This window comes from Sphaerodactylus townsendi, linkage group LG03, assembly GCF_021028975.2.
Source record: "Sphaerodactylus townsendi isolate TG3544 linkage group LG03, MPM_Stown_v2.3, whole genome shotgun sequence".
In the NCBI taxonomy this organism is placed as follows: Eukaryota; Metazoa; Chordata; class Lepidosauria; order Squamata; family Sphaerodactylidae; genus Sphaerodactylus; species Sphaerodactylus townsendi.
The window spans coordinates 174,029,452-174,052,437 of NC_059427.1; the positions used below are offsets into that span (position 1 = coordinate 174,029,452).

At 49.9% G+C, this 22,986-nt stretch overlaps 1 protein-coding gene across 1 annotated transcript in view; it reads left to right on the forward strand.

Moving 5' to 3' along the window:
* Positions 1–15,887: 15,887 nt before the first annotated feature.
* The window catches only part of LOC125429200 (transmembrane protein 198-like), a 36,066-nt gene continuing 28,967 nt past the window's right edge, over positions 15,888–22,986 (forward strand). The window contains exons 1-2 of the mRNA XM_048490088.1: positions 15,888–16,250; positions 20,526–20,769. Of these exons, the coding sequence (XP_048346045.1) occupies positions 20,583–20,769 (187 nt within the window). The 5' untranslated portion in view covers positions 15,888–16,250; positions 20,526–20,582. The remainder of the gene's footprint in view (positions 16,251–20,525; positions 20,770–22,986) is intronic.

Genomic DNA, 22,986 nt, shown 5'->3' on the forward strand with positions numbered 1-22,986 from the left:
TCATAGTTAGGTTGCTGAGGCTAGGATGGGAGTCCAGAGGGCAGGGCTCTGGACAGGAGGGCCTGGATTGTTTGGGGTGGGGGTGGGGGAGGGTGGCTAGGGAAATAGTGAGCCAGGTGCCAGGCCTGGCAGGAGGGCTATTTTGTGTGGCTTCTGTTATGCTAGCTCAACAGTAAGAAACGTTTTAAAATGGCGATGGGGGAATAACTCGGCTTGGCAGAGGTAGGCCAGCAGTGGGATCTTTAGAACTATACCAGAAAATGGCTTGGAACGTTCCACAGAGAATACAAAAGAGACCAAATTGAATTTAAATACTTTTATACGTTTTTGGTGAAATACAGAGATATGGAGTGAGATATGGAGAAGCTTACACACAGTTCCTAAGATATATTAAAAGGGTGGTTCTCTGTCAGGCCCGGGTGTCAGACTCTCGAACGTGGAAATAGCAGAGACCGTAGGAAAGTCCTAAAGCAGTTTATTTCTTGCAACGCGTAGAGTAACAACAGAAAGCAGGATCTGAGCTAGAGAGCTCAGATCCAGGACCTCTATCCTTCACCCCCCCCCCCCCCCCGGTTTCGCCCCACACCAAATGTCCACTACAGTTTCTACAACATTTGCACTACAGAGCTTCAAAGAACCTGGGAACTGTTCACACCTTCTTGTAGATGAGCTGGCGCCAGGAAGTTGCCAAGAAGGGAAGAGGGAAACAGGAAAGCATTTACAGGAAAACATTTGTAATTCCCACACAGACACAGCAAGACATCTAGGTACTGACAGGCATGGTCCTGACACCGGGTTGGTTTTGGAGGTGGGGTGGTGAGGGTGGCTGGGGGAATGGGGAAGCAAGTGGGAGGCCTGGCGGGAGGGTGCCACTTCTCTGCCAGAGCTGTGTTGGTGTTTGGGGTAGGGGAGGATGGCTGGGGAAATGGGGAGGCTGCCGCCTGGCCCTGCAGAGAGGGCAGCTTTCCTGGGGGCATGGCTTGCTCCTGGGTCAGGGGAAGGCAGATGGGGGAGTGGTTGGGAAGACAAACATCCCACCAATGGGTGCGCAGGACTCAGTCCTACATGCTCATTGGTGAGAGGTGAGTCGTCGTCACATTCCATCCCTTACTCAATTTTGTATTAGGGTTTTGGAATGAATGCTCTCATCCAAACCCTTATCAAGATGTATTTAGAAGTCTGCCATTTTAGAAACTGTTTTCTTCGGGGATGAGGCGGCCTATAAGTTTAATTAATAAATAAATAAAAATAAAATACTTATGGTTGTTCACACTCTGAGCCTGTGCGTGGGGAGAGCGGTATATAAGCCAAATGAATAAAAATTAAAATAAACCCTGCCTCAAAAACCTAGTCCTTTATGCAGACCCACAATCACCCCCTTCCCCTGCCTGATCCCGGATCTGAGAATGGAAACGACATAGTTCATTCTGTATTCTATTGCTCCTTTCTTTGTGATGATTCAATAGGCTTCTCTTTCTCCCCCCTCACAGGGCTGGGGGCCTGGCTACCAGCCTGCTACCCACTCCAACTCATGAACGGGGAATAGAACTGCAAGAGAGATTTGGGCATGGGTGACCCAATCTCTGTGGGACTCCCTCCCCTCTTCTCCAGCAATCATGTGCTTAGTATTATGACTCTACGCCTTGGGTGCTGAGAATTGCCTCTGACACAAGGCCCCTTCTGTTTGCAAGAGCCCGTGCTTGAGAGAATCCAGTGTGCTTTGGAGGAAGGCGGGGGCAGAGGGCACATTGTTTGGAGAATTGCAGGGGATTCCAACAGTTAGATGTGATTACCAATGTCCCAAGGGAGGCTGTGGGATAGGAAGGTGCCCTGCTAATGGTGTGTAGAGCACAATGGAAGCTGGGAATTAGGAGCTCCTGGTTCTTTCCCTGGTAAGGGAATAGGGTTGAAAGCGCAGAGGCGGGGGGAGCTGTGAGCCTGCAGCTCTTAGAGAGATCTAGAGATAAGTAGATGGATAGGATTGTTGGAAACTCACTAGGAGGACAGAACCTGGGCCCCAGTACTATTTGAATGCAACATGGTTCAGAGGACACCTTTCATCGAGCGCAAGAAGAATTCTGTGCTGCTTAGAAGCCTGCGGCATTCATAATTTGTTAAGTTACAACATTAATATCCCACCTTTCTGCCCTCAGAAGCCACTGAGGCAGCTAACAAATATAATAAAACCATCTAAAATCAACCTCCCTCAAACACATACACACATCATTAAAATGGTTAAAATTAGAGCTAAAATACTGGCAAAGTGATAAAAACAACAATTAAAGCATTGGCCAAGAAATAGGGGTCACTAAGGGAATGCCAAAGGAAATCAGAAGTTTTCACCCACTTGCTGGCAACACAAGGGGAGATAAGCAACAATTAAAAAAATATCATGTTTCAAATTAATATAATTTACATAGTTAGTCACATATAAAACCAGCTATTACAAACATGCAAAATGTGTTATGAATAACAAACATACATAATCATATTTAAACCATAACTGCAAAGTAGTATAGATGAGATCAGAACATGAATTCCAAAATAGAGGTCTTGTAACAAGAAAGAAACCTATTGCAGCTAAAACAATGTTACAGACAAATTCTTCCAAGACAAAAATGCCTAATGGTGTGAGCCTGAGTCAAGAAGGAAAAGGGTCTGCCTTCAGGAAGAGTCAATGGTGTAGGGATGAGCTGCTGACCCAGCAGCACCGTAAGTAGAGCGCTGGCACACCGGCGCTCCTACGGTCTTCTGGTCGCACCGCTCCCCCACTCCTCACCCCCCGATGAGTCACGGGTCATGAACTACCTGGCTCACAACCACCGGGTGTCCCAGACAAAGGGACAATGGTCTTGCCCCCAGGTGAGGATTAGGCCCAGACGCTGATGCTCCTCTCCGCACGTAGCAGCCAGGTGAGATCATGCAGCACATGATGATCTCTCAGTCTCCCACTCTCCCGCTCTCCTGGATTTCCCCCCGTTCCGCCCTTCTACACGCCCCCGCTAGAATCATAATAAAAGGTGCCAGGAACCAGCACGCGGGAGAGTCGCTAGGAACACGGACACCTGCGCTCCCGCTGCTGGCACTCTCCACCAGATGAAACCTCCGCGTCTCGCCTCTTCCTTAGCGACGACCCTGCGGGGATGACTACAAGCTGGTGCCTGAAACCCGGGAATCCTCAAACCTCCACCCTGCTTACCGTCACCTGGGAAAGGGCCGCGGTACCGACGTCCGCTGGATCGGCGCATCCAGGGACCCACCTCTCGGTACCGCCCGTCCGCTGGATCGGCGCATCCAGGGACTCGAGTTCTAGGACACTCTCTCTCGTCTGACGAACCAACGGTAAGTATGGGAGCTTGCAAAAGCAGGGCTTATGACAAGCACGTTAGCGAACTGAAAGCGCTAGCGAAATGCGGCAGGGTCTCCATAAAGAGAGGGGAGCTGCGCAAATTGGTTGAGGAGATTGAAGCTCAATGTCCATGGTACCCAGAAAGGGGGCCATTGAATCTTAAGGATTGGGAAAACATCGGGCGACTTCTTCACACAGAGCCCGCGCGCCGATGTCACTGCTACTGGACGTGGAGGCAATGTTATGTCGCCATCAGCCTGCAGGTCTATGGCTCCCTTGCTGTAGATCGCCCTCCTTTCGACCCTTCAGCTTTAGTTTCACCCCCGGAATTTTCTCTATCCACTAAATTGGACGCCTGTCCTCCCTCTGCCTCCCTTGCTTCCCCGCCTCCTTCAAATTCTCCATAGCTGCTCGGCCGCCTCCTCCCTTCGCTCCGCCTTCATTTTCTAAAGCCACCGCGACTCCAAGGCCGGGCGCCACGCAATGGCGCGGGTTTCAAAACTCTAACAGAGCGTATTAGCCACGATCTGCAAAAGAAGGAAACCCTGACGGAAGACGATGCCGACATCCTTGCCATGTGCCCCGTCCACTACACAGATAACGAGGGGGAGGATGGCATCATTCGGCGAGTTGTCGAGTACCGCCCCCTAGGTTACAACATTCTCACTGAACTCCGCAAGGCAATGCGGGACGTAGGAATCACCAGCCCCTATGTGAGAGGCATGTTGGAAGCAGTCGCCAGGAACCACCTAATGGTTCCGGAGGACTGGAAAACCACCTTTCGCATGCTTTTAAACCCCGCACAGTATGTGATCTGGGAAAGCAAGTACCGCCAGCAATGCATAAGCAGCAATGCATAAGCCTCTGGCGGCGCCTACACCGCCGCGCAGCTTTATGGCTGCGAAGCTTTCACTAACCCCAACGCACAAATTGTCCTGCCGGAGGCCACCCTTACGGTCGCCTCTGAATGCGCCTACAAGGCGTTTTTGAAAGTCCCCAGCACCGGACGGCCAGCCCAAAGCTTTTCTAACGTCCGGCAGAAGCCTCAGGAGCCCTATGCCGAATTCGTGAACAGGCTCCAAGAGGCCCTCAAAAGGCAGGTCGACAACGAGGAGGCCCAGGGCGAACTCCTTAAGCGCCTTGCCAAAGAGAACGCCTCCGCTGAGTGCCGCAAAGCAGTCACAGGTCTAGGTAGGAACCCCGAACTGGCCGACATGCTTAAGGCTTGCCAGGATATCGGGTCTTTCGCCCATCAAGCCAGCCTTCTAGCCGCAGCCCTCTCCGCTGCCATGAGACAGCCCCGAGACGAGTGTTTCAATTGCAACAAGCCAGGACACTTCCGTAAGGATTGTAGGCTGCCCGGTGGGGGGGCCTACAGCCCGTACGGAGGGGGGTCTCCCCCCAGAGGGCGAAGACCCCCAGGGAGGTCTAAGACCAGGTGCTCCCAATGCCCGCTGGGGAGGCCCACGCCCGGGCATCTCCCCAGCCCGGAACCAAGATCCGCACCTCAAACCCTTCCCCCGGAGCTCCCCCATGAGATCTTCGCTGCTCCAGGTCAGTGTAGTGATCCCATCCCCACGGAGACCATTGGGCTGGTCTTTCCAAAAGCTTCTGCCGCTGAACAGGGATTGTTCATCATCCCAGGGGTCATCGACTCCACGCACCAGGGAGCCATCCACATCCAGGTGTGGACAAACATCCCGCCGGAACTGCCAAGTTCATCTGATCATCCTGCCTCTATGCTTTCACTCGAGTCTGATCCAAGTTCAGCTAATCTAAATCTCGTTGCTTGCTCCCCCCCTACGTCTATACTTCCTGCTCTGCTAGCCCCTTCCACTTCCAAAGTCACCATGCCTCCGCCAGTGCCCCAGAGTGGCGCGCATTTCAAAATCTCTGCAGAGTCCACAGTCACTGAATTGCAACAGAAAGAAATGCTGACGGAAGAGAACGCCAACATTCTGGCACTATGCCCAGTCCGTCTCATTAACCAAGAGGACTGCCGTTTTGAACCCTCCTCAGAATGCCCCATAGCCAATCTACAGGGCAATGAGGCATGGAAAGGGGAAGATGCTCGCACAATGGCCTTAAGCCCAAAATCCTTCATGAAGAAGAAGCCCCCTTGGCCCACTCCAGCTGTAAGGTTCAAACCAGATCTCATAGCCTCTGAGCCTGTGCAAAGCCCTAAGCTCAAAGCTCCCAGTGGCAGCAAAATCGTCAGTACCTCAGGGAAAGCAGGATCACAGCCTGCAAAGGAATCGCCCTGCAAGATCCAGAGAGCAAGACTTCAAATCAGAGATGCAATCCTCCTCATTACTTTATATGTGCTCTGTATGCCTATATATGTTCTGTATGTCTTGCCCCCTTCTCAGAGACCCCTAAAGTTTTCCCCTCATAAGAGGGATTTTTCCATTGCTTCTAAGCTATGCTCTTGTGCCTCAATTAAAGTTTTTCTCCTTTTGATTATGTGTGCCAGTGCCCTGAAAGGTTTCACCCATTACAGCATCAGCCTTGAGCAGGACACAGCTCGTGCATGTTCCCTAGGATGCCTGTGGAGCCTGCTTCGAGCCGCCTCCATCTTAGTTAAACCCTCAAATTCTTCTTTAAAGCTTTTCCTTGAGAACCCTTTTCTTTGGCTGTCTGAGCCTACATTACCACATTGGCGTAGCACAAGTTTATATATGGAGCCAGAATTATTTCCGTGCTCCCACATTTTCCGCTGGGAACACCTGGCTAGTCACAATGCCTGGGGGCTCTCTCAGCCACACCTACCTTACACAGCCTCCGCTGTGAAGGTAGGAAGCGAGTTCAAACCGCCCAAGGTCTCCTTACAGGAGGGGGAGGGGAAGGTGAAGTTCCAAAACCTCCCCCCCCCCTTTTCTTTCTTCTGCGTACCCTTTGTATTGTCTCCTGAATTCACTCCCTAAATTCCGCCCAGGAGCTGTTCCCCCTCCCTCCTTCCTTCCTTCTATTTTTCAACCAGCAAAGGCGATTACAAATTCAGCACCATTCCAGCCTCTCGGCGTTAACCACCAAGGTCACGGTAAGTACATTTTCCCTGCAAAGAAAGACCCCCTCCCCCTTTGTGTGTGAAATTTACCCCTAATCGCCTAATTGCTTTGTCTCCCGGATGCATCCATCACCCAAAAGCGCATCCAAGCCCTCTTTTGTGTTGCAAATTAAGCATGCACACCCACAATTCCCTCAGGGTCCGCTAGCCCCCTCCTCCCTCGAGGCTCGGACCCTCGCTTTGACGCACCCTGATGACGCTCTGAAGCCAGCTTCCATCAGGATCGCCTACCCTCTGCCCTTCCTGTCAAACAATGTAAAGAAAGAGGAGTAGGCGGCCCCCAGTAGATTGCATTAAAAGCAACCTTCACGCAGGCTGCAAAATAAGCCTTCTTATATTAAACTCTAACTCAAACAAAAACTCGATCTTGACCTCCCGCCATCCGCCTAGAACCGAAAGCCTGGCGGGACCCGGCCCCCTCCCATAACCTGGGAAGGGGTGTGTTTCAGTCCTTCTTCCTACAGGTCCCCTGTGGACTCCGACTCGCCATGACCGGCCAGCCCATGGAATGGCGCCAGGAGGAAACCAATCCCATCCCAGAGATGGAACAGATCTCTCCTGGAGTGATCCCTTCGGGCCCCGCGTTCCAACGGGAGACGCACGCCGACGCCGACGCAACCGGATGGTCCAAAGACCCGGATGACCTGTGGGGATGTCCAAGGCAACCACCAGCCAAGTTTCCCTCGCAGAGCTGCTGGGCGCCTAGCAGAAGGCTATCCCTGTGACACTCTGAGGGTCTCTGTGCTGCCATCTTTGGCGCATCATCACCGGGCCAAACTTTCGGCAGTCACCATTCTCTGCCTGCTCTGCTGCCTCCTGCCGGGTGGCAGTCGGCCACCCCCCTGATGAGCTTTGACCCAGACCAACATCTGGGAGCACGGCTGCCGCCAGCCAACGCTTTTCGATCCTTCCTGCCTGGGCCAGCTATGGCTCAGAGGTTGACGCTGTGTGTCGCTTTCGCTCTCCTCATCTACAGCCGCCATTCTCTCTCCCTTCTCTGCCCGCCCCCTGGCTGGAGTTTGAAGTTGCAGCCAGTGGAACATTCCTGATAGGTTAACCTATGGAGACTCTCCGCTGTTTCCAGCCACACCTGAGTTGTTATTATCGGAACATGCCTTCTCATCGCAGCCTTGCTCGTGGAGATTCACTGAACTTGCAATGCTAAAGACTATCAGTAGCTCTACTCTCTACGTTCTTTGAGAAATCCATGGACTCTACCACCACATAAGCTCTAAAGGCTTTGGTGGCCAAACAGCAAGAGCCGTGCATTGGTTAATTATGCAGCCATGGGCTGCCCCCCTTTTCCCTCTTCATCACCTAGCCTTTGTATTGTTTTAGCTATGTTTATTGTTTCCATCTACATGATGCCCTTTTGGGAGCCTAATTCCAAAGGAATTATTGAGTACTGTAAACCCAGCTGAAGTCATGGAAGTTATTGCATGCTTAAATTTAGAAGTTATGTTATTTGTTGTTGTTGCATCCGTCTGCTGGAACTCTTCTGCTGCCAGCCTCACCATCTACGTCCTGCCTCAGGCTCCACCCCGGAAGCCGCACGCGCCGCCACCGCCCCCCCTTCCCTTCTTCAGCCCCCCCTTCTTTTGCCGGAGCGACGCTGGCGGCTCTAGCCAAGGCGGAGTGTATGTTTCCCCTCGCGACTTCCCTTTATGGGAATCCCCGGACTTATTTCCTGTAACACCAAGACTATCCCGGCCGCTCTGGCCTGTGCCCTTGCGAAGTCCACCACCAATTCTAATCGTGTCGCTTCATTTGATTGTTTTGTCATTGTTGATTCATATGAAAGTGCATGAGTTGCCAGATACTGTACTTTCCTGTTCAATTCTGCATTGGTTTGATTTGTATATAGCTTTATTATTGGAGTTTGCCTTGCTTTCGATGCATATCTACTCTTTGCCCTGTAACGTGTGCAAGAAACCCTTTGACTTTCCCTTTACATCGCATAACCAAGTTCCTAATGTTGCATTGCAAGCAGCTCGGCCAGCTTGGCCAAACGGGCGGAGGGGAGGTGAGCGTCTCCGCTTTAAATCGCCCCCTAACACCTCGGCCTCCCTTCTAAATGTAAAGGAGGAGGAGATGTAGGGATGAGCTGCTGACCCAGCAGCACCGTAGAAGTAGAGCGCTGGCACACCGGGCGCTTCCTCACGATCTTCTGGTCGCGACCAGCTCCCCCACTCCTCACCCCCCCGGATGAGTCATCACGGGTCATGAACTACCTGGCTCTACCCAAACCACCAGGTGTCCCGGTAGACAAAGGGACAATGGTCTTGCCCCCCAGGTGAGGATTAGGCCCAGACGCTTGATGCTCCTCTCTCATAGACGTAGGGTATGCCAGGTGAGATCATGCAGCACATGGATGATCTCTCAGTCTCCATCCTCCCGCCTTCTCCTGGATTTCCCCTCGTTTCCGCCCTCTTCTACACGCCCGCTTAGAATCATAATAAAAGGCAGTGCCAGGAACCAGCACAGCGGCTGAGAGTCGCTAGGAACTACGGACACCTCTGCGGCCTCCCGCTGCTGGCACTCTCCACCAGCAGATGTAGGAAACTCTCCAAGCTGCCTCGCCTCTTCCTTAGCGACGACCCTGCGGGGATGACTACAAATGGAAAATGCTGTAAATCCGTTCCACTCTTAGGCCCCTTCCGCACATGCAAAATAATGCGTTTTCAAACCACTTTCACAACTGTTTGCAAGTGGGTTTTGCTATTCTGCACAACTTCAAAGAGCACTGAAAGCAGTTTGAAAGTGCATTATTCTGCATGTGCGGAATGAGCCTTACAGTCCTTCTTCAAGACTTTTCCCAAACTCATGCCATAGTCACACTTTTCATTGCTATGCCTATAAACAAACAGATTATAATTAGTTGTCATATTCATGTTACATACAATGCTTTTACTTGTTGGTGGCATAGTTTACCACGGTCTTCTTAACCAAAGATGAAACATAGTGTTCTGTTCTATCTAATGTTCTGAAACAATTATTATGTTGGTTCTGGTGGGTTTTCCAGGCTGTGTGGCCGTGGTCTGGTGGATCTTGTTCCTAATGTTTCGCCTGCATCTGTGGCTGGCATCTTCAGAGGTGTCAGGTGTATCACAGAGGGAAGTCTGTTACACACTGTGTCCAGAGAGAAGGAAATATATGGGGTATATATTGTCCATGTCCCAGGGTGGGGAACCAATCAGTAAGTGTTTTTGGTGGAACTTGTTATGCAAAGATGTGGTTGATATTATTGTATTGCAGGTGGGGCTCATCATAAGGTGACCAGATGGTCACCTTTGTGATCCGGGACGGAAGGGGAGGCGGCCGCGTGCGCTGGTGAAGATCAGCAGAAAGTCATAGGAGTTAATATTGTACCTTCTGGGGCTTGCTGTTTCCCCACCCTGTCATACAGGGCGGGAAATGGCAAAGCCCCAGAAGCGTCGTGGCGCCTCCCGCGACTGGGCGCTGGGGAGGAACTACCCGCTACTGCCTTGTGCCCCAGAAGGCAGTGCGGCAGCCTCCCCAAAATCGGGACAATTTGAAGAAACCGCGGGACGCGGGGCAAATTGTTTAAAGGCGGGACTGTCCCGCCAAAAGTGGGACGTCTGGTCAGTCTAGCTTATCAGTCCAGGGAGTGATTCACATTTTCATGCCCTGCAGCAGCAGTAGTATTGATGAATGCAAATCCTGTGTTTGGGTGGAGACCATTGTTCATGAACCTGGAGGCTGCCTAGATTTTGAGGCCCGAAACCAGTGGTGGCGAACCTATGACACGTGTGCCAGAAGTGGCACTCAGAGCCCTCTCTGTGGGCATGCACGCACAGAGTTCATCGTGTGGGGGGCAGACAATCGCCCCCCCCCCCCACACACATCAAGGCTTGTCTGGGCCACTGGGCACAACCTGCGCGCAGCACGGCGAGCAGGGAGGACTCGTCTGGTGGGCCTGGTGCCTGTGTTCTGGGTGGCTGCTGCCCGAAGTGGGGGCAGAGGAGGCGGAGATGCTAGAGAGGTGCAGAGCAGAGCCAACCATTTTTTCTAAACTGAAATCTCATTATTCAGGTTAAATTGCTGTGTTGGCACTTTGCGATAAATAAGTGGGTTTTGGGTTGCAGTTGGGGCACTCGGTCTCGAAAAGGTTCGCTATCACTGCCCTAAACTTTAGCCAGCCAAGCCTATAGTTAAATTTGGCGCTGCCTTTTTCAGTATTAGCTACCATCAACTAAAATTTTTGCTCTCTGCCTGCCATTTCATCTAAAAATTCAAGCTGCAAAATTGGCTCTAGCCTCTTTCCTTGCCCTTTCCCATTAGCCGGGGTGGATGGGTGTGCATTCCACAGGCAGGGAGAGATTCCCAGTTACTAAAGGATGTTACTGGCCTTTTGTCAAATTTCACTGGCCACTCATCAATTGCCCCGACGCTGTACGGAAGACTGCCCAAACTCATAACAGCAGCATTCAGTGCAAGAGCAAAGGGAAGGCCCTGTCTTGGCAGGACTCAACGGCCAGAAAAAGTGGCAAAGAGCCTGGTTCTTGCAGAGGGTGAGAAAATCTCGCTGGCAAGAGGCAGCGGGCCATTGGCAAGGTCTCAGAGTCCCACGGGTGGCAGCAACGTTACCAACCTGTCCCTGTGCTGGGAGGAGAGAGGAAGGAGCCAGGCATACAAGAGACAGATGGATGGACAGTTGAGGGGTCTGTTTCCAGGAAACCCATCAGATTGCTGACAGGTGGCATAGAAAGTGTTCAAGCCATCGCCACTCATTAGGGACCTCTGACAGTGACGCCAAGACCAAAGCCTACTTGACTGTGAGCCATCTGGTCCGGCAGCTCTCCCTCGACGCTGGTGGAAGGGTGTTGTACTAACGTCCCTGCATTGCTTATTGCCGTGTGTGTGTGTGTGTGTGTGTGTGTGTGTGTGTGTGTGTGTGTGTGTGTGTGTGTGTGTGTGTGTGTGTGTGTGTGTGTGTGTGTGTGTGTGTGTGTGTGTGTGTGTGTGTGTGTGTGTGTGTGTGTGTGTGTGTGTGTGTGTGTGTGTGTGTGTGTGTGACTGGATTCAGCTCAACTCAGTTGAGTTTATTTACAGTAATTTGGTCAGCAGATAAAAATGCAACCAGCACGGTTACAATTTGATTACATCAACCAGAGATCTCCACACTCCACACACTGCATAAGGGATAGTAATATCCTTATCCTCCAATAAAATCATCCGAATGCCTAAGGGGTGTTTCACAAGGGTGAAATCAACCAATTTCTAACATCCAGATAAAATGTACAGTACAATAAGATGTGGATAGTTGTTCCATACACAGCCGTTGCAAGGGCACTGTTGGGATCCTGCATAGGTACGGGATGAAAGCTCCCACTAAGCAGAGCCAATGGAAAGGCATTAAAACGAGCTCTTGAAAAGACCCACAGAAACTTGGGCCCTTTCCGCACGGGCCAAATACAGCGCCCTGGGGACGGCAAAAACGCAGCAGCGCCGACCTGGCTCCCCTCCACCTCCCTCAGAGCGGCGTCAGGCCGCCTCCAAAAACCTCCCTCCTGGAGGGAGATTTTTGGAAAACAGTGTGTTCCCACCGGTGCGGGTGCTTAATCGGCACCGCCGAACACGCTTGTTTTCCTCTGGTTCTCTACCACTCACCTCGGGCTGCCCCAAGGCCGCTCTACTGGACTGCTGAGACCCTCCCTCGCTGGGCAAGTCTTAGGAGTCCAGCAGAGCGACGCAGGACAACGAGGTGAGTGGGGGGGACGGGGAAGAGGCGGCTCCGTGTGGAGCCGCCTCTCCCGCGCCGGCCTCTGCAGGGGCCGCTTGCACGCCTCCCGTGCGAACGCCCCCCCTCCACCGGCAGAATTCCTGCCGGTGCAGGGGCGCCCTTTTCGCAGTGCGGAAAGGGCCTTGGAGAAGGTAATGCATGTTAGGTAAAGGGTAATTCAAAAATCCTGCCCCCCCCCCGCCCCCAGCCATTTAGTAATCCATATGGGTGACTATAATATGGAGCAGAAATGGCACTTCCAAGAATTTACAAGGAGGAAGAGTTTGGATTTGTACCCTGCTTTTCTCAACCGTAAGGAGTCTCAAAGTGGCTTAAAAAGTCCTTTCCCCTTTTCTCCCCACAACAGACACATTGTGAGGTAGGTGAGGCTGTGAGAGTTTGGAGAGAACTGTGATGAGTCCAAGCAAGCTTCGGGGGGGGGGGGGGGGAAGGGAAACAAACCTGGTTCTTCAGACAAGAGCCCACCAATTCTTAACCACTACACCACGCTGGAAGAATGGCAGAGTGGGGGAATGGGACCCAGGACTCACGCTCCAGCTTCCCCTGGGTAATTTCTGGCTCAGAGTAAGATCTACTGAATTATATCTAGCAGTCTGGCCTAAAGCACTTTACTGGGATGGAGGCTGTTTGCACATCTCTGTGAAATGTTCATGCCAGATCAGAGAATCAAGGTGAAAAGGCTACAATACCAACCAGGCTACAATAACTGTACTTCAAAAATTGTGTCTCCCACTGGAGTAGCAATTTACTTATAAGTAACCAAAATAATGTTACAGCACAATAATCAGATGTTTTGGAAAAAAATATTACATCTCTCCCACTGGAGTAATGAAAAAAGCAATTTGTATACAGTTTAGAACGGCACAGCAGTATAATCTTATAGCCAGGTTCTGGATAGGTAACTGGCCTCGTAATACTTCAAGGCTGGGCTAAAGGCAGATTACAGAAAGTTCAATCGAATGCTTGATTCTCGATCGTTATGAAGTATATAGGGACTAATTGCAGAGCTCTGCCCTCCTTGTTTATAAGCACTATTGTAACTTTAGTGCTTATAATCAAGGAGGACAGCGCTCTGCAATTAGTTTTTTCTTATGCTTCTCGCAATGTCAGAGAATCAAACATTCATTCTGGCCAATGTGCTTTTTAAATATTTGCAGTGGCAGGCTGTGCCTTTAGCATCCTGCGTGAAGAGGCCTTGAGAGGCTGCATTTTTGGTTTGGGCAGGGGCACTGGGGTTTCAGGAGCTTGCAGAAGAAAGCAGGTATGTATATCAACAGATCTTGGGGTGTATCAACAGAGGCATAACATCCAAATCGCAAGATGTCATAGACCAACTGTACACTGTATTGGTCAGCCCTCATCTGGGGTACTGTGTGCCATTCTGCAGGCCTTGCTTTGAAAAGGATGTGGACAGAGCAGGTGCAGAGGAGAGGGATGATGATGATCAGCGCCTGGAAACGAAGCCCTACGAGGAAAGGCTGAGGGGCACGGGAATGTTCTGTCTGGAGATAAGGTTGAGGAGGGGACATAATTGCAGTCTTCCAAGTATTTGAAAGGCTGTTACATAGTGGAGGGCAGGGAGCGGTTCATATTATTAGCAGAGGACTCGCAATAACGGGTTTAGGGGCTTACAATCTCCTTGCCCTTCCCCCCTCACAACAAACACCCTGTGAGGTGGGTGGGGCTGAGAGAGCTCCGAGAAGCTGTGACTAGCCCAAGGTCACCCAGCTGGCGTGTGTGGGAGTGCACAGGCTAATCTGAATTCCCCAGATAAGCCTCCACAGCTCAGGCGGCAGAGCGGGGAATCAAACCTGGTTCCAAAAATTTTGTACAGTAAGAGTTGTGCAACAGTAGAATTGGGGAGGTGGTGAGTTCCTCCTCACTGGCAATCGTTAAGCAGGGAGAAGAGGGAAGTCTTATGTGGCACAGGGAACTGCGACCAGCATCCAACGTTAAAAAGTGTTTATTAAAAAGAAAGTGTATGACAAGCATACTTTTAGCACAGCACCGGATTGAGCAAGGGATCGCAGAGGAAACGAGAGATAAAACACAGTTCCTCTGCCCCTCCCTCTATACATCCCTTGCAGCGGGTGGGCAAGTATTTGAAAGTCTGGGATGCTCTAGGCTGAGCCTACATTGAGCAAGTTGGGCTAAAGGGGCTTGTATGGCTCCTTCCAGCTATTCTATTCTATGGTTCTATTCGATGGAAGGCTTTGCTCTTTCTTTCCATATGGCTCTATTCCAGGGGTCTGCAACCTGTGGCTCTCCAGATGTTCATGAACTACAATTCCCCTCAGCCCCTGCCAGCATGGCCAATTGGCCATGCTGGCAGGGGCTGATGGGAATTGTAGTCCATGAACATCTGGAGAGCCACAGGTTGCAGACCCATGCTCTATTCTATGGAATAAAACCAGTCTGATGACCGGTGCTTTGCACTGGGATCACATCACTCCTATTCTGAGGAGTCTGCGCTGGCTGCCGGTGTGCTACCAGGCTCCATGCAAAGTGCTGGTGCTAACCTATCTATATGGCTTTGATCCTGGGTGTCTGAGGGAGAGCATCCACCTATATATTCCTGCCCAGGCACTGAGATTGGAGAGGGAGGTCCATCTGGTTGTCATGCTCCCTTTGGAGGTAAAGGGGGTAGGGACAGTCCGGAGGGCCTTTTCTACAGTGGCCCCTACACTGTGGAATGCCTTTCCTCCACACGTTTGCTGGGCACCTACTCTCTTGCAGTTTTGGAGCCTGAAGTCTGACCTCCTCACCTGGGCATTTTGGCCGACTCCTCCTACTGGGAGGGAGCCCTCCCAAGATGTATGTACACCCCTCCCTTTTTGTGGGTGGGTGGGGTAGGTGTGGGAGATTGTAGATTGCATTTGTGTTTTTAGGATGGCGTTTTATTGTGATTGTACTGTCGTTGGATTTTTATTGTTGTGATTTTACTGCTGCACGGTTTTTATCGAATCTGTCCTGAGACCGCTGTAAAGGACGGGGGAAATAAATGTAAACAAATAGGAATAGAAATGTGTGGCCCAGAAAGCAGTCTAGTTCCTGGGTACTCCTGCTTTCCCATGAAGCACCAGCTGGTGTTTGGGCAGTTCCTGGGACGCTGGTTGAGCCTCGGACACCTGCTCCGACAGCTGGCCGGCTAACAAGCCTGCAAAGAGAGCTGGAGCTGCTTGGGATGCTGAGGAAAGAGGCCATACATTCCAGGAGCAAAGGGATTGCAGAGGGAACGCCAGGAATACTTTGAGTTACAGGTTGAGACTTCATCTGTAAGAAATGCATCAGTCTGAGCTCAGGCAAGACTCCTGGGTTCTCTTCCCAGTCCTCCACCTTTTGGCAGCAGGCAAAGGCAGGGAGGCAGGGGCCAGGGGGGTCATCATGTCTTAACTCCCCACCCCCCCAATCCTACAAGGAGAAGAGAACTTGGCGGCTACTAATAAACAAACAAACAAACAAACACTTTCTCCTTTCCCCCCAGACGCATAACCCCCGCAACTCCACCGGGCGGGCAGGCTCTGCAGACTACACCGCCTCTTTCAGCGCAAGACAATAAAACAATTATCTATAACTGGAAGATTCCAACTCCCCTCACTCGGGGAGGGGAAGAAAGTGCAACCCTCGCTTCCAGACCCTTGCAAACAGGAATGCAGGGAAACTCGGCAGCCTGGCCCCCTGTCCCTTTGCCTTACCCCACTCCTTTCCCCCCCAATCTGGAGAGGATGCTGGAACAAAAAAAAAAGGAGGATCCTTTCGGTCTCTGGATCTGGTCCCCCTCTTCGTCATCCGGGCGCCCCATTTCTGTGCTGGTCCCGCCCACCGCTGGATGTGGTCCCTCTCCAGTTGTTGTAGGAAAAGATTATTTTGCTGAGTTTTGAATGGGAGGAAAGGGGGGCTGGCGGGGGTGGGCAGGTTCTGCCGAGGCCGGGTCGGGGGCTGAGCTTCGATCGAGGCAGCTCTTTCGCAGGGTGGTTGGAATAGTCCCCCTCTGAAGGCGGCTGGGGATGTTGCTTTTGCAGATCGGCCCTTTGAGTGTGCGTTGGTGGGAGCCCCTTCCTCCCAAACTGGTAAGCGACTCCTCCAAGCTGATTTCTTTTCTAGTGGGTTTCCGGGCACTGTGGCAAGGGGCTCCGATTGCCGCTATTGCTGGCTTTCAACGGGGGGGCCCCTGATACTTTTGATTGCAAAAGGCAAGGAAAATTGGGTTTGTGCGCAAATTTTTGCATAATCCATTCGTACTTTGCCAACACTTGAAGAAGTGAGTTTGGATCTTTCTGGGGGGGGGGGGTGATCTCTGGGAATCTGGCAGCATGATCCAGTCGTAGTTTGCCAGCACTTGGAGAAGTGCGTTTGGATCTGGGGGTGGGGTGGGGTGGGACCTGGGCGTGATCTCTGGGAATCTGGCAGCGGAGGAAGATTGGAAGGTGGATCTGCAAGATTTTTGAGATTGCCCGGATCTCGGTTATACCATGTGCCTCTGAACTTTGGTGAACCGGAGATGGGGTAGAGGCCAAGAACTAGGAACGATCAACTCGAATCATCCTCCCATCTCTCCCTGCCTGTCTATAGCAAAGTTAACTTTTTGGGTTTGTTTAAAAGTGATTCTCTCCCTTAAACACATCTGCGCTTTCAATCCACTTTCACAATTGTTTGCAAGTGGATTTTAGCACAGTAAAATCCAGCTCCAAAGTGCATTGAGAGTAGATTGAAAGTGCATTATTCTGCATGTGCGGAAGGGGTCTTAGGTTGCAAACTTCTAGTGTCAGGGGTTGCTTGCTTATCATTCCACACCTCCCCCACCCCCCAATTCTCACTTGTGTCTCATCATCCCTTCCCTAATGTGAACTGTATTCTAAACTGATTTTGGCCCCTTCCGCACGACATCATAAAATAATCGCGTGTTTCAAAACCACTTTCACAACATTGTTTGCGTAAAGTGGATTTTTGCCATCGCACATTGTGCTTCAAAGAGCACTGAAAGCAGTTTGAAAGTGCATTATCCTGCATGTGCGGAATGAGCCTCTGGTTCTCTGATTCCAAAGGGAATATTTCGATTCCATTCAGCACCATTTTCCTGTCTAGGATCCAAGCCATAGCTTGGTGGTGGGGGTGGGGAGGGGGAGCAAGCAGTGTCCCCGTGTCCAACACTGTGAATATGCATGAACAGCCAAAGCTTGGTGGCTGGCTGATTCAGCTGCAGACTGAAATGTGGCACATGTGCGCATTGGAACTGGGTTTTGTACCTGAAGATGCTTTGGAGCAAGGAAAGAAGTGAAAGGGGCATGCATAAATCATAAGTTATAGGGCTCACTTTTTGCCAGCGCTCATTTGTAGGAGTTGAAGCTGGGTCAAGGTGTGAGAACGAAAAGTGCCCTTGGCCATGTGCAGAGTGCCTCCCACAGACACCAAGGAATAGGGCTTCGAAAGTAACGGCTTGTGACTCCTTGCAAACCTGGGCTCAGACCGTCCGTTGAAAACTGAGCTCTGGAACGGAATTGACCTTATCGCAATGGATGCGTAGCTTTGCTCTGTGGACTTGTGGCTTTGCGCCCACGTAGCTATGATTTCCCCTCCTGGTTCTCTCTCCCCCTCCTCTGAAAATAATCTTGGGACTGTGGCAGGGAATAATGGCAGGCTTGGCTTTTGCTTTTCTCTTACCTTGGACAGTGAGACTTCCTCCAGAAGATGTGTCTCTTTTGCTTCTGTTTTATTTAGCGGAGAGATTTCAAGCCTGCCTTGGAGCCCTGAGAAGGACATTGGCAAAGAGACTCTTTTGGGAAAAAAAAAATTTACAATGAGGAAAATATTCATCATGGGGGAAAAAAACTGGGATTTTTTAAGAAGAAAAAAGTTTAGATTTATACCCTGCCTTTCTCTTCTGTAAGGAGACTCGGAGGCAGCTTACAAACTCCTTTTTCCTTCCTCTCCCCACAACAGGCACCCTGTGAGGTAGATAGCAGAGTACAGAGAGACCTGTGACTGTCCCAAGGTCCCCCAGCAGGCTTCATGTGCCCCAGCAGGCTTCATGTGCAGGAGTGGGAAAACAAATCCAATTCACCGGAAGAGTCTGCTGCTCATGTGGACGAGGAGCAGGGAATCAAACCTGGTACTCCAGAGTAGAGACCACCGCTCTTAACCAATACACCACGCTAGTTGAACTTTAAAATGCATTGCTGAGGATCACAAGAGAGGCAAAAAAAATATGAGTATCCGAAACCCAGGACACAATCCACATAACACCACCTTTTATTAGGGTTATTTCTAATAGAAGTATTCTGTGTATTATGTCCTGGTTTTTCTTTCCAATCAGTGCAGCTGATATTTTCTCTGCCTTTAAAAACTAAATAATTTATATAGTTCAGACACTCCCCCCCCCCCCCAAATGTTTCACTGCCCTATTGTAAAGAGCTCCTCTTGTCCAGCCCTAGGGGAAACACACGTGAACTAGCATCAGAATCTCATAGGGTAGTTTGATGGCTGCCTATTCAATCATTGCCTTTCATCGGCTGGTACTTGGAACATATGCCTTGCTTGCCCATTAGAGCATTAGGGGGTCTCCAATGTGGTGCCTGTCATGGCACCCTTTGGAACCTTTTAAGCATAAGCATTTATTGTCATTGTGCACGCACAACGAAATTTACAGCAGCATTCCTCGATGCACACAATTTCAGACTCATACCCCATCCTCACTTTCCCCTTCCTTCACTCCATCCCTACACAGCCCCAAAACACATCAACACTCTAGTTTGCAGAGTTTAAAGCGTGAGCCACAACTCCTAGAGTAGAAGCTGTCTCTAAGCCTCCTTTGTCCCTAGGGTTTTGATAAGACCTGTATCGCCTGTGCTGGATGGTAAACAGTTCAAAAGAGAGTGCTGCTGATGAGACGGGTCTCTCAAAATATTTTGGGCTTTCTTTAGGCTTTGGGAATTATAGAGTTCTTCTTTTCTTTTCTTTTCTTTTCTGGCACTACTAAGTGTTTTTAGGAAATGGGAGAGACCAGGGCCCCCTTCCACACATGCAGAATAATGCACTTTCAATCCACTTTCACAATTGTTTGCAAATGGATTTTGCTATTCTGCACAGCTGCAAAGTGCAATGAAAGTGCATTATTCCTTCTTGCTATACTTAGAAGGCCCAGGTAGGGCTTTTTCCCAGCAAGGATTCTGATTGACTATTGGAGATTAGATTGTCTGTGCAGATTTTAAAAAAATATTGCTTGGGCAGTTGCTGCCATCACAGCACAAGGATCCACATTGTGTTACTGAAACGTTGTGGCTATCATTTTGTGGCTGGTTTTGCCACCTGCAACAGCCATTTTGTGGCAGCCATTTTGTTGTTGTGCCCAGTATCTGGTCAGAATTCCAAATGTGCCTGCATACTCAAAAGGGTTGGGTACCCTTGTATTGGAGGGCATTAACTTGGTACGAGGGTCAGTCTGACGTTCCCAGGGCTCCTACTGATCATCAGCCTCTTTTCAAACTTTGCTTGTTATTTTAGAGCCGTCCCCTTGAAAAGTACTAGAAAATAAATGGTGGTTCTCTGACAGATTGGAACTTTGAAAGTAAAAGCAACGCTCCGCAGAGATAAGGGGCGTTTGCAGGAATCTTTTAAGAGCAGGACACAGCAAACCTTTTGAGGGAAGAGTGGGGGCTGATCGTACTGCCTTCCCCTCACCCAACTTGAAACAGGACCCATATGGAAAACGAGGGCTTCTTTCCCCCCTGGAAGCTGGGAAGAGAGCCCAGAAGTTCTGGCTCCTAGTTGTACCTCCTGGTCCAATTTACTAGGCTTCCCCTTCCCCTCCAGAGCTGGGAACAGGACCCAGGAGTCCTGGCTGGGGACCAAGTTTAAACAGTTGTTGAATTCAGATGTAATTACGAACTTCTACTTCTATCTTCCCTTGTTACCTCCTGAAGATTCCCGCTGCATCCCACACGAACGTAAAGGAAGCAATTATTAGTTGTATGTATAAGTCTTGGCTTGGGTTTGGTACAATAGCTGCCAGATTTTTTTTTGGGGGGGGGGGAGATGATGAATATTGCCCATTCCAGCTGTTTTGTTGTGTGTGGGGGGGTGAGATTAATCATGCTTTCCACCACTTCGGATATATGAAGAGCTTAAACCTTGGGGAGTTGGATGGGAATTCAGCTGTTAAGAATTTGGGTAGGGGAGAAACAAGGAGACTGTGGGGTGGTGGTGGGGGGTGCAGAGGCAAGGCGGTCTTGTCACTTCCACTCCTAGTTAAGTGTCAGACTAGGCCGAAGCCGAAGAATAGTGGGAGGAACAACAGGTATTTGTTTTTGTACAACCCCTGCTAATGCACAAATAATACTCCTTGCCAGATGATCCCTCCCGCTTGGATGGCTCCTGAGAGCTGAGTTGCACGCTGGCTGCTGATCATGGACCCTGCCTCTCCGCTTCCACTAGTCTTGACTCCTGACCCTCGAGGTTTTAATCAGGGGGGAGCAGAGCCCAGTGACCCTGCCCCGGATCCCTGTAGCCCCCTGTCTGAAAGACACTATGAAGTGATTCCCTGCGTGATATGCACCCTCTGCTGTGTTTTTGGAGTCGTCTATTGCTGCTTTGGTAAGTAAAAGAAAAAGGGGAAGGGGCGTTTCTTTCTGTGACCTCTCCTCAGCCTCATCTCTCCCCTACCCCGCTATTCTCCACAAGATCCCAACAGTTCCTTATTGTTCTTTCTTTAAGTGACAAGTAACTCCTTGTGGTGCAAACCTGCCTCTCCGCCAGCACTGAAACGCTTGGCAGAGTCAATTCAATACTTCCAAAACGTGAACTCTACACTTACATTTTCCTGCACGTCAAGGTTCTCTACTTGCAAGAAACACCATGGAGAATAGTTCTATGTAACAAGAGGAGTAGAAGAGAACATTTTGGTTTTATACCCTGCCTTTCTTTCCTGTAAGGAGACTCAAAGGGGCTTACAAATTCCTTTTCCCTTCCTCTCCCTACAGCAGACACCTTGTGAGGTAGGTGTGGCTAAGAGACTTCCAAAGAACTGTGAGTAGCCCACGGTCACCCAGCAGGAATGTAGGAGTGGGGAAACAAATGTGGTTCACCTGATAAGAGTCCACAACCCAGTTGGAGGAGTGGGGGATTAAACTGGTTCTCCAGATTAGAACTCACTGCCCTTAGCCACTACACAACACGTTGCTTCCAGATACTATAGTATTCTGCATTTAAAAATATTAGGATTTGTCAGCACAGTCTTGTGAGGTAGCTCAGGATTTTTTGCTAGCCACCCAGCTTACACTTACCTGTGTTAATTATGTGTTGCACACCAACGGACTGAAAGGGAACGGGGGAAAAACGTCTTCCAGTTGACCGAAGTTTCTCTTCTAATTGTCTGGAGGTGAGTCTTGCTTGGCCCAGGGCAAGAAGCTCATGGCTCTTTGCAAAACCTATGCCAGCAGTGTGATTAGCTTTGTATCCAAGCAAGGAAGTTGGTACTTTTATCAACCATTAGCCATTGCTGTATTTTAACAAATTTGTGTTATGATGTATTTTATTTGATGTTTTAGATTGTGCACCGCCCAAAGACCTTTGGGGGTGGGCAGTTATAACAACAACAACAACAACAACAACAACAACAACAACAACAACAAACAGCAACAACAACAATAATAATAATGTACAGTTGGCCAGTCTGCTTTATTTCTAAATAGAGATCTTATATTTATTTACTTCAGCTTTATCCTGTGGGGACCCATTTTATCCTCACAACAACCCTATAAAAAGAGGTACTGAAAGGGGCTTACTGGCTCAACATTATCCGGGGTGCTTCCATGGCCAAGTGGGGATTTGAGCCTGGGTCTTTCAGATCCTAGTCCAACCCTGTGAGCCCTACACCATACCGCTTTCCTGCATATACACACAACATGTCTTTTAAAGGCTATGTAATAACTTTGCCATATATCTATTGTACCGTCCATTCTTATGCATCCTCTGGTTGGCTCATATTCACTGTAAAAGCAAAAACCATTTCATTCAAATGTAACAGAAGGACAACTTGTTTGCTCTCTCTCTCTCTCTCTCTCTCTCTCTCTCTTTCTCTCTCTGTGTGTGTGTGTGTGTGTGTGTGTATGTAAACTACCATCAAGTTGCAGCCAAGTTATGGTAGCCCAGTATGGTTTTCAAGGCAAGAGACTAAGGCTATTTATGCACCTCTGGTCTCCTTTACATTGAGAGTACATTTCCTTCAGGTTGGATTCTCTGGCATGCACACGTTTTACCCTCTCACCGTTCCTCAGATCAGAGAATCTCTCCAGTTTCCAACCACCCTGAAAGCACAACATTTCCTCTCTCTTCGCAGGGAAAGCAATGGTAGTCAGCATGTGTTTGGCTTTCTTTGGGTTTTTCTTGCTCCTCCCTGCTCACACAATAGCAGTTCCTTCCACTCTTTGGGCCAGCAATTCAGAGCAATCAGAAGAACTTTCTTTTTTTAAAAAAATTGACGGTCTCCCACTGGGGCAACAGACCGTTGAAATTGACGTGAAATTTGAATTGTCTTGCAAAGTAATACCAGATCCCAGCCAGCCCACACATAAAACAGCAGCCTCCCCAGTTGAAGGTTGCATAGATAGAACCGGTGGGCAAAATGACATATCAGCTCGACTGGGGACACCTTGCTGCAGGAGAATCCTGTTTAAACAAAACAGCGTGGGAAATCTCATGGCAAAGCTGACAGACAGAGGGTAAGCACTGCATGCATAAACAGAGGTGGTTTGTCATTAACTTCCTCTGCATAGTGAGGAAGAAACCAAGGTTCTTTATCCAGATACTCTC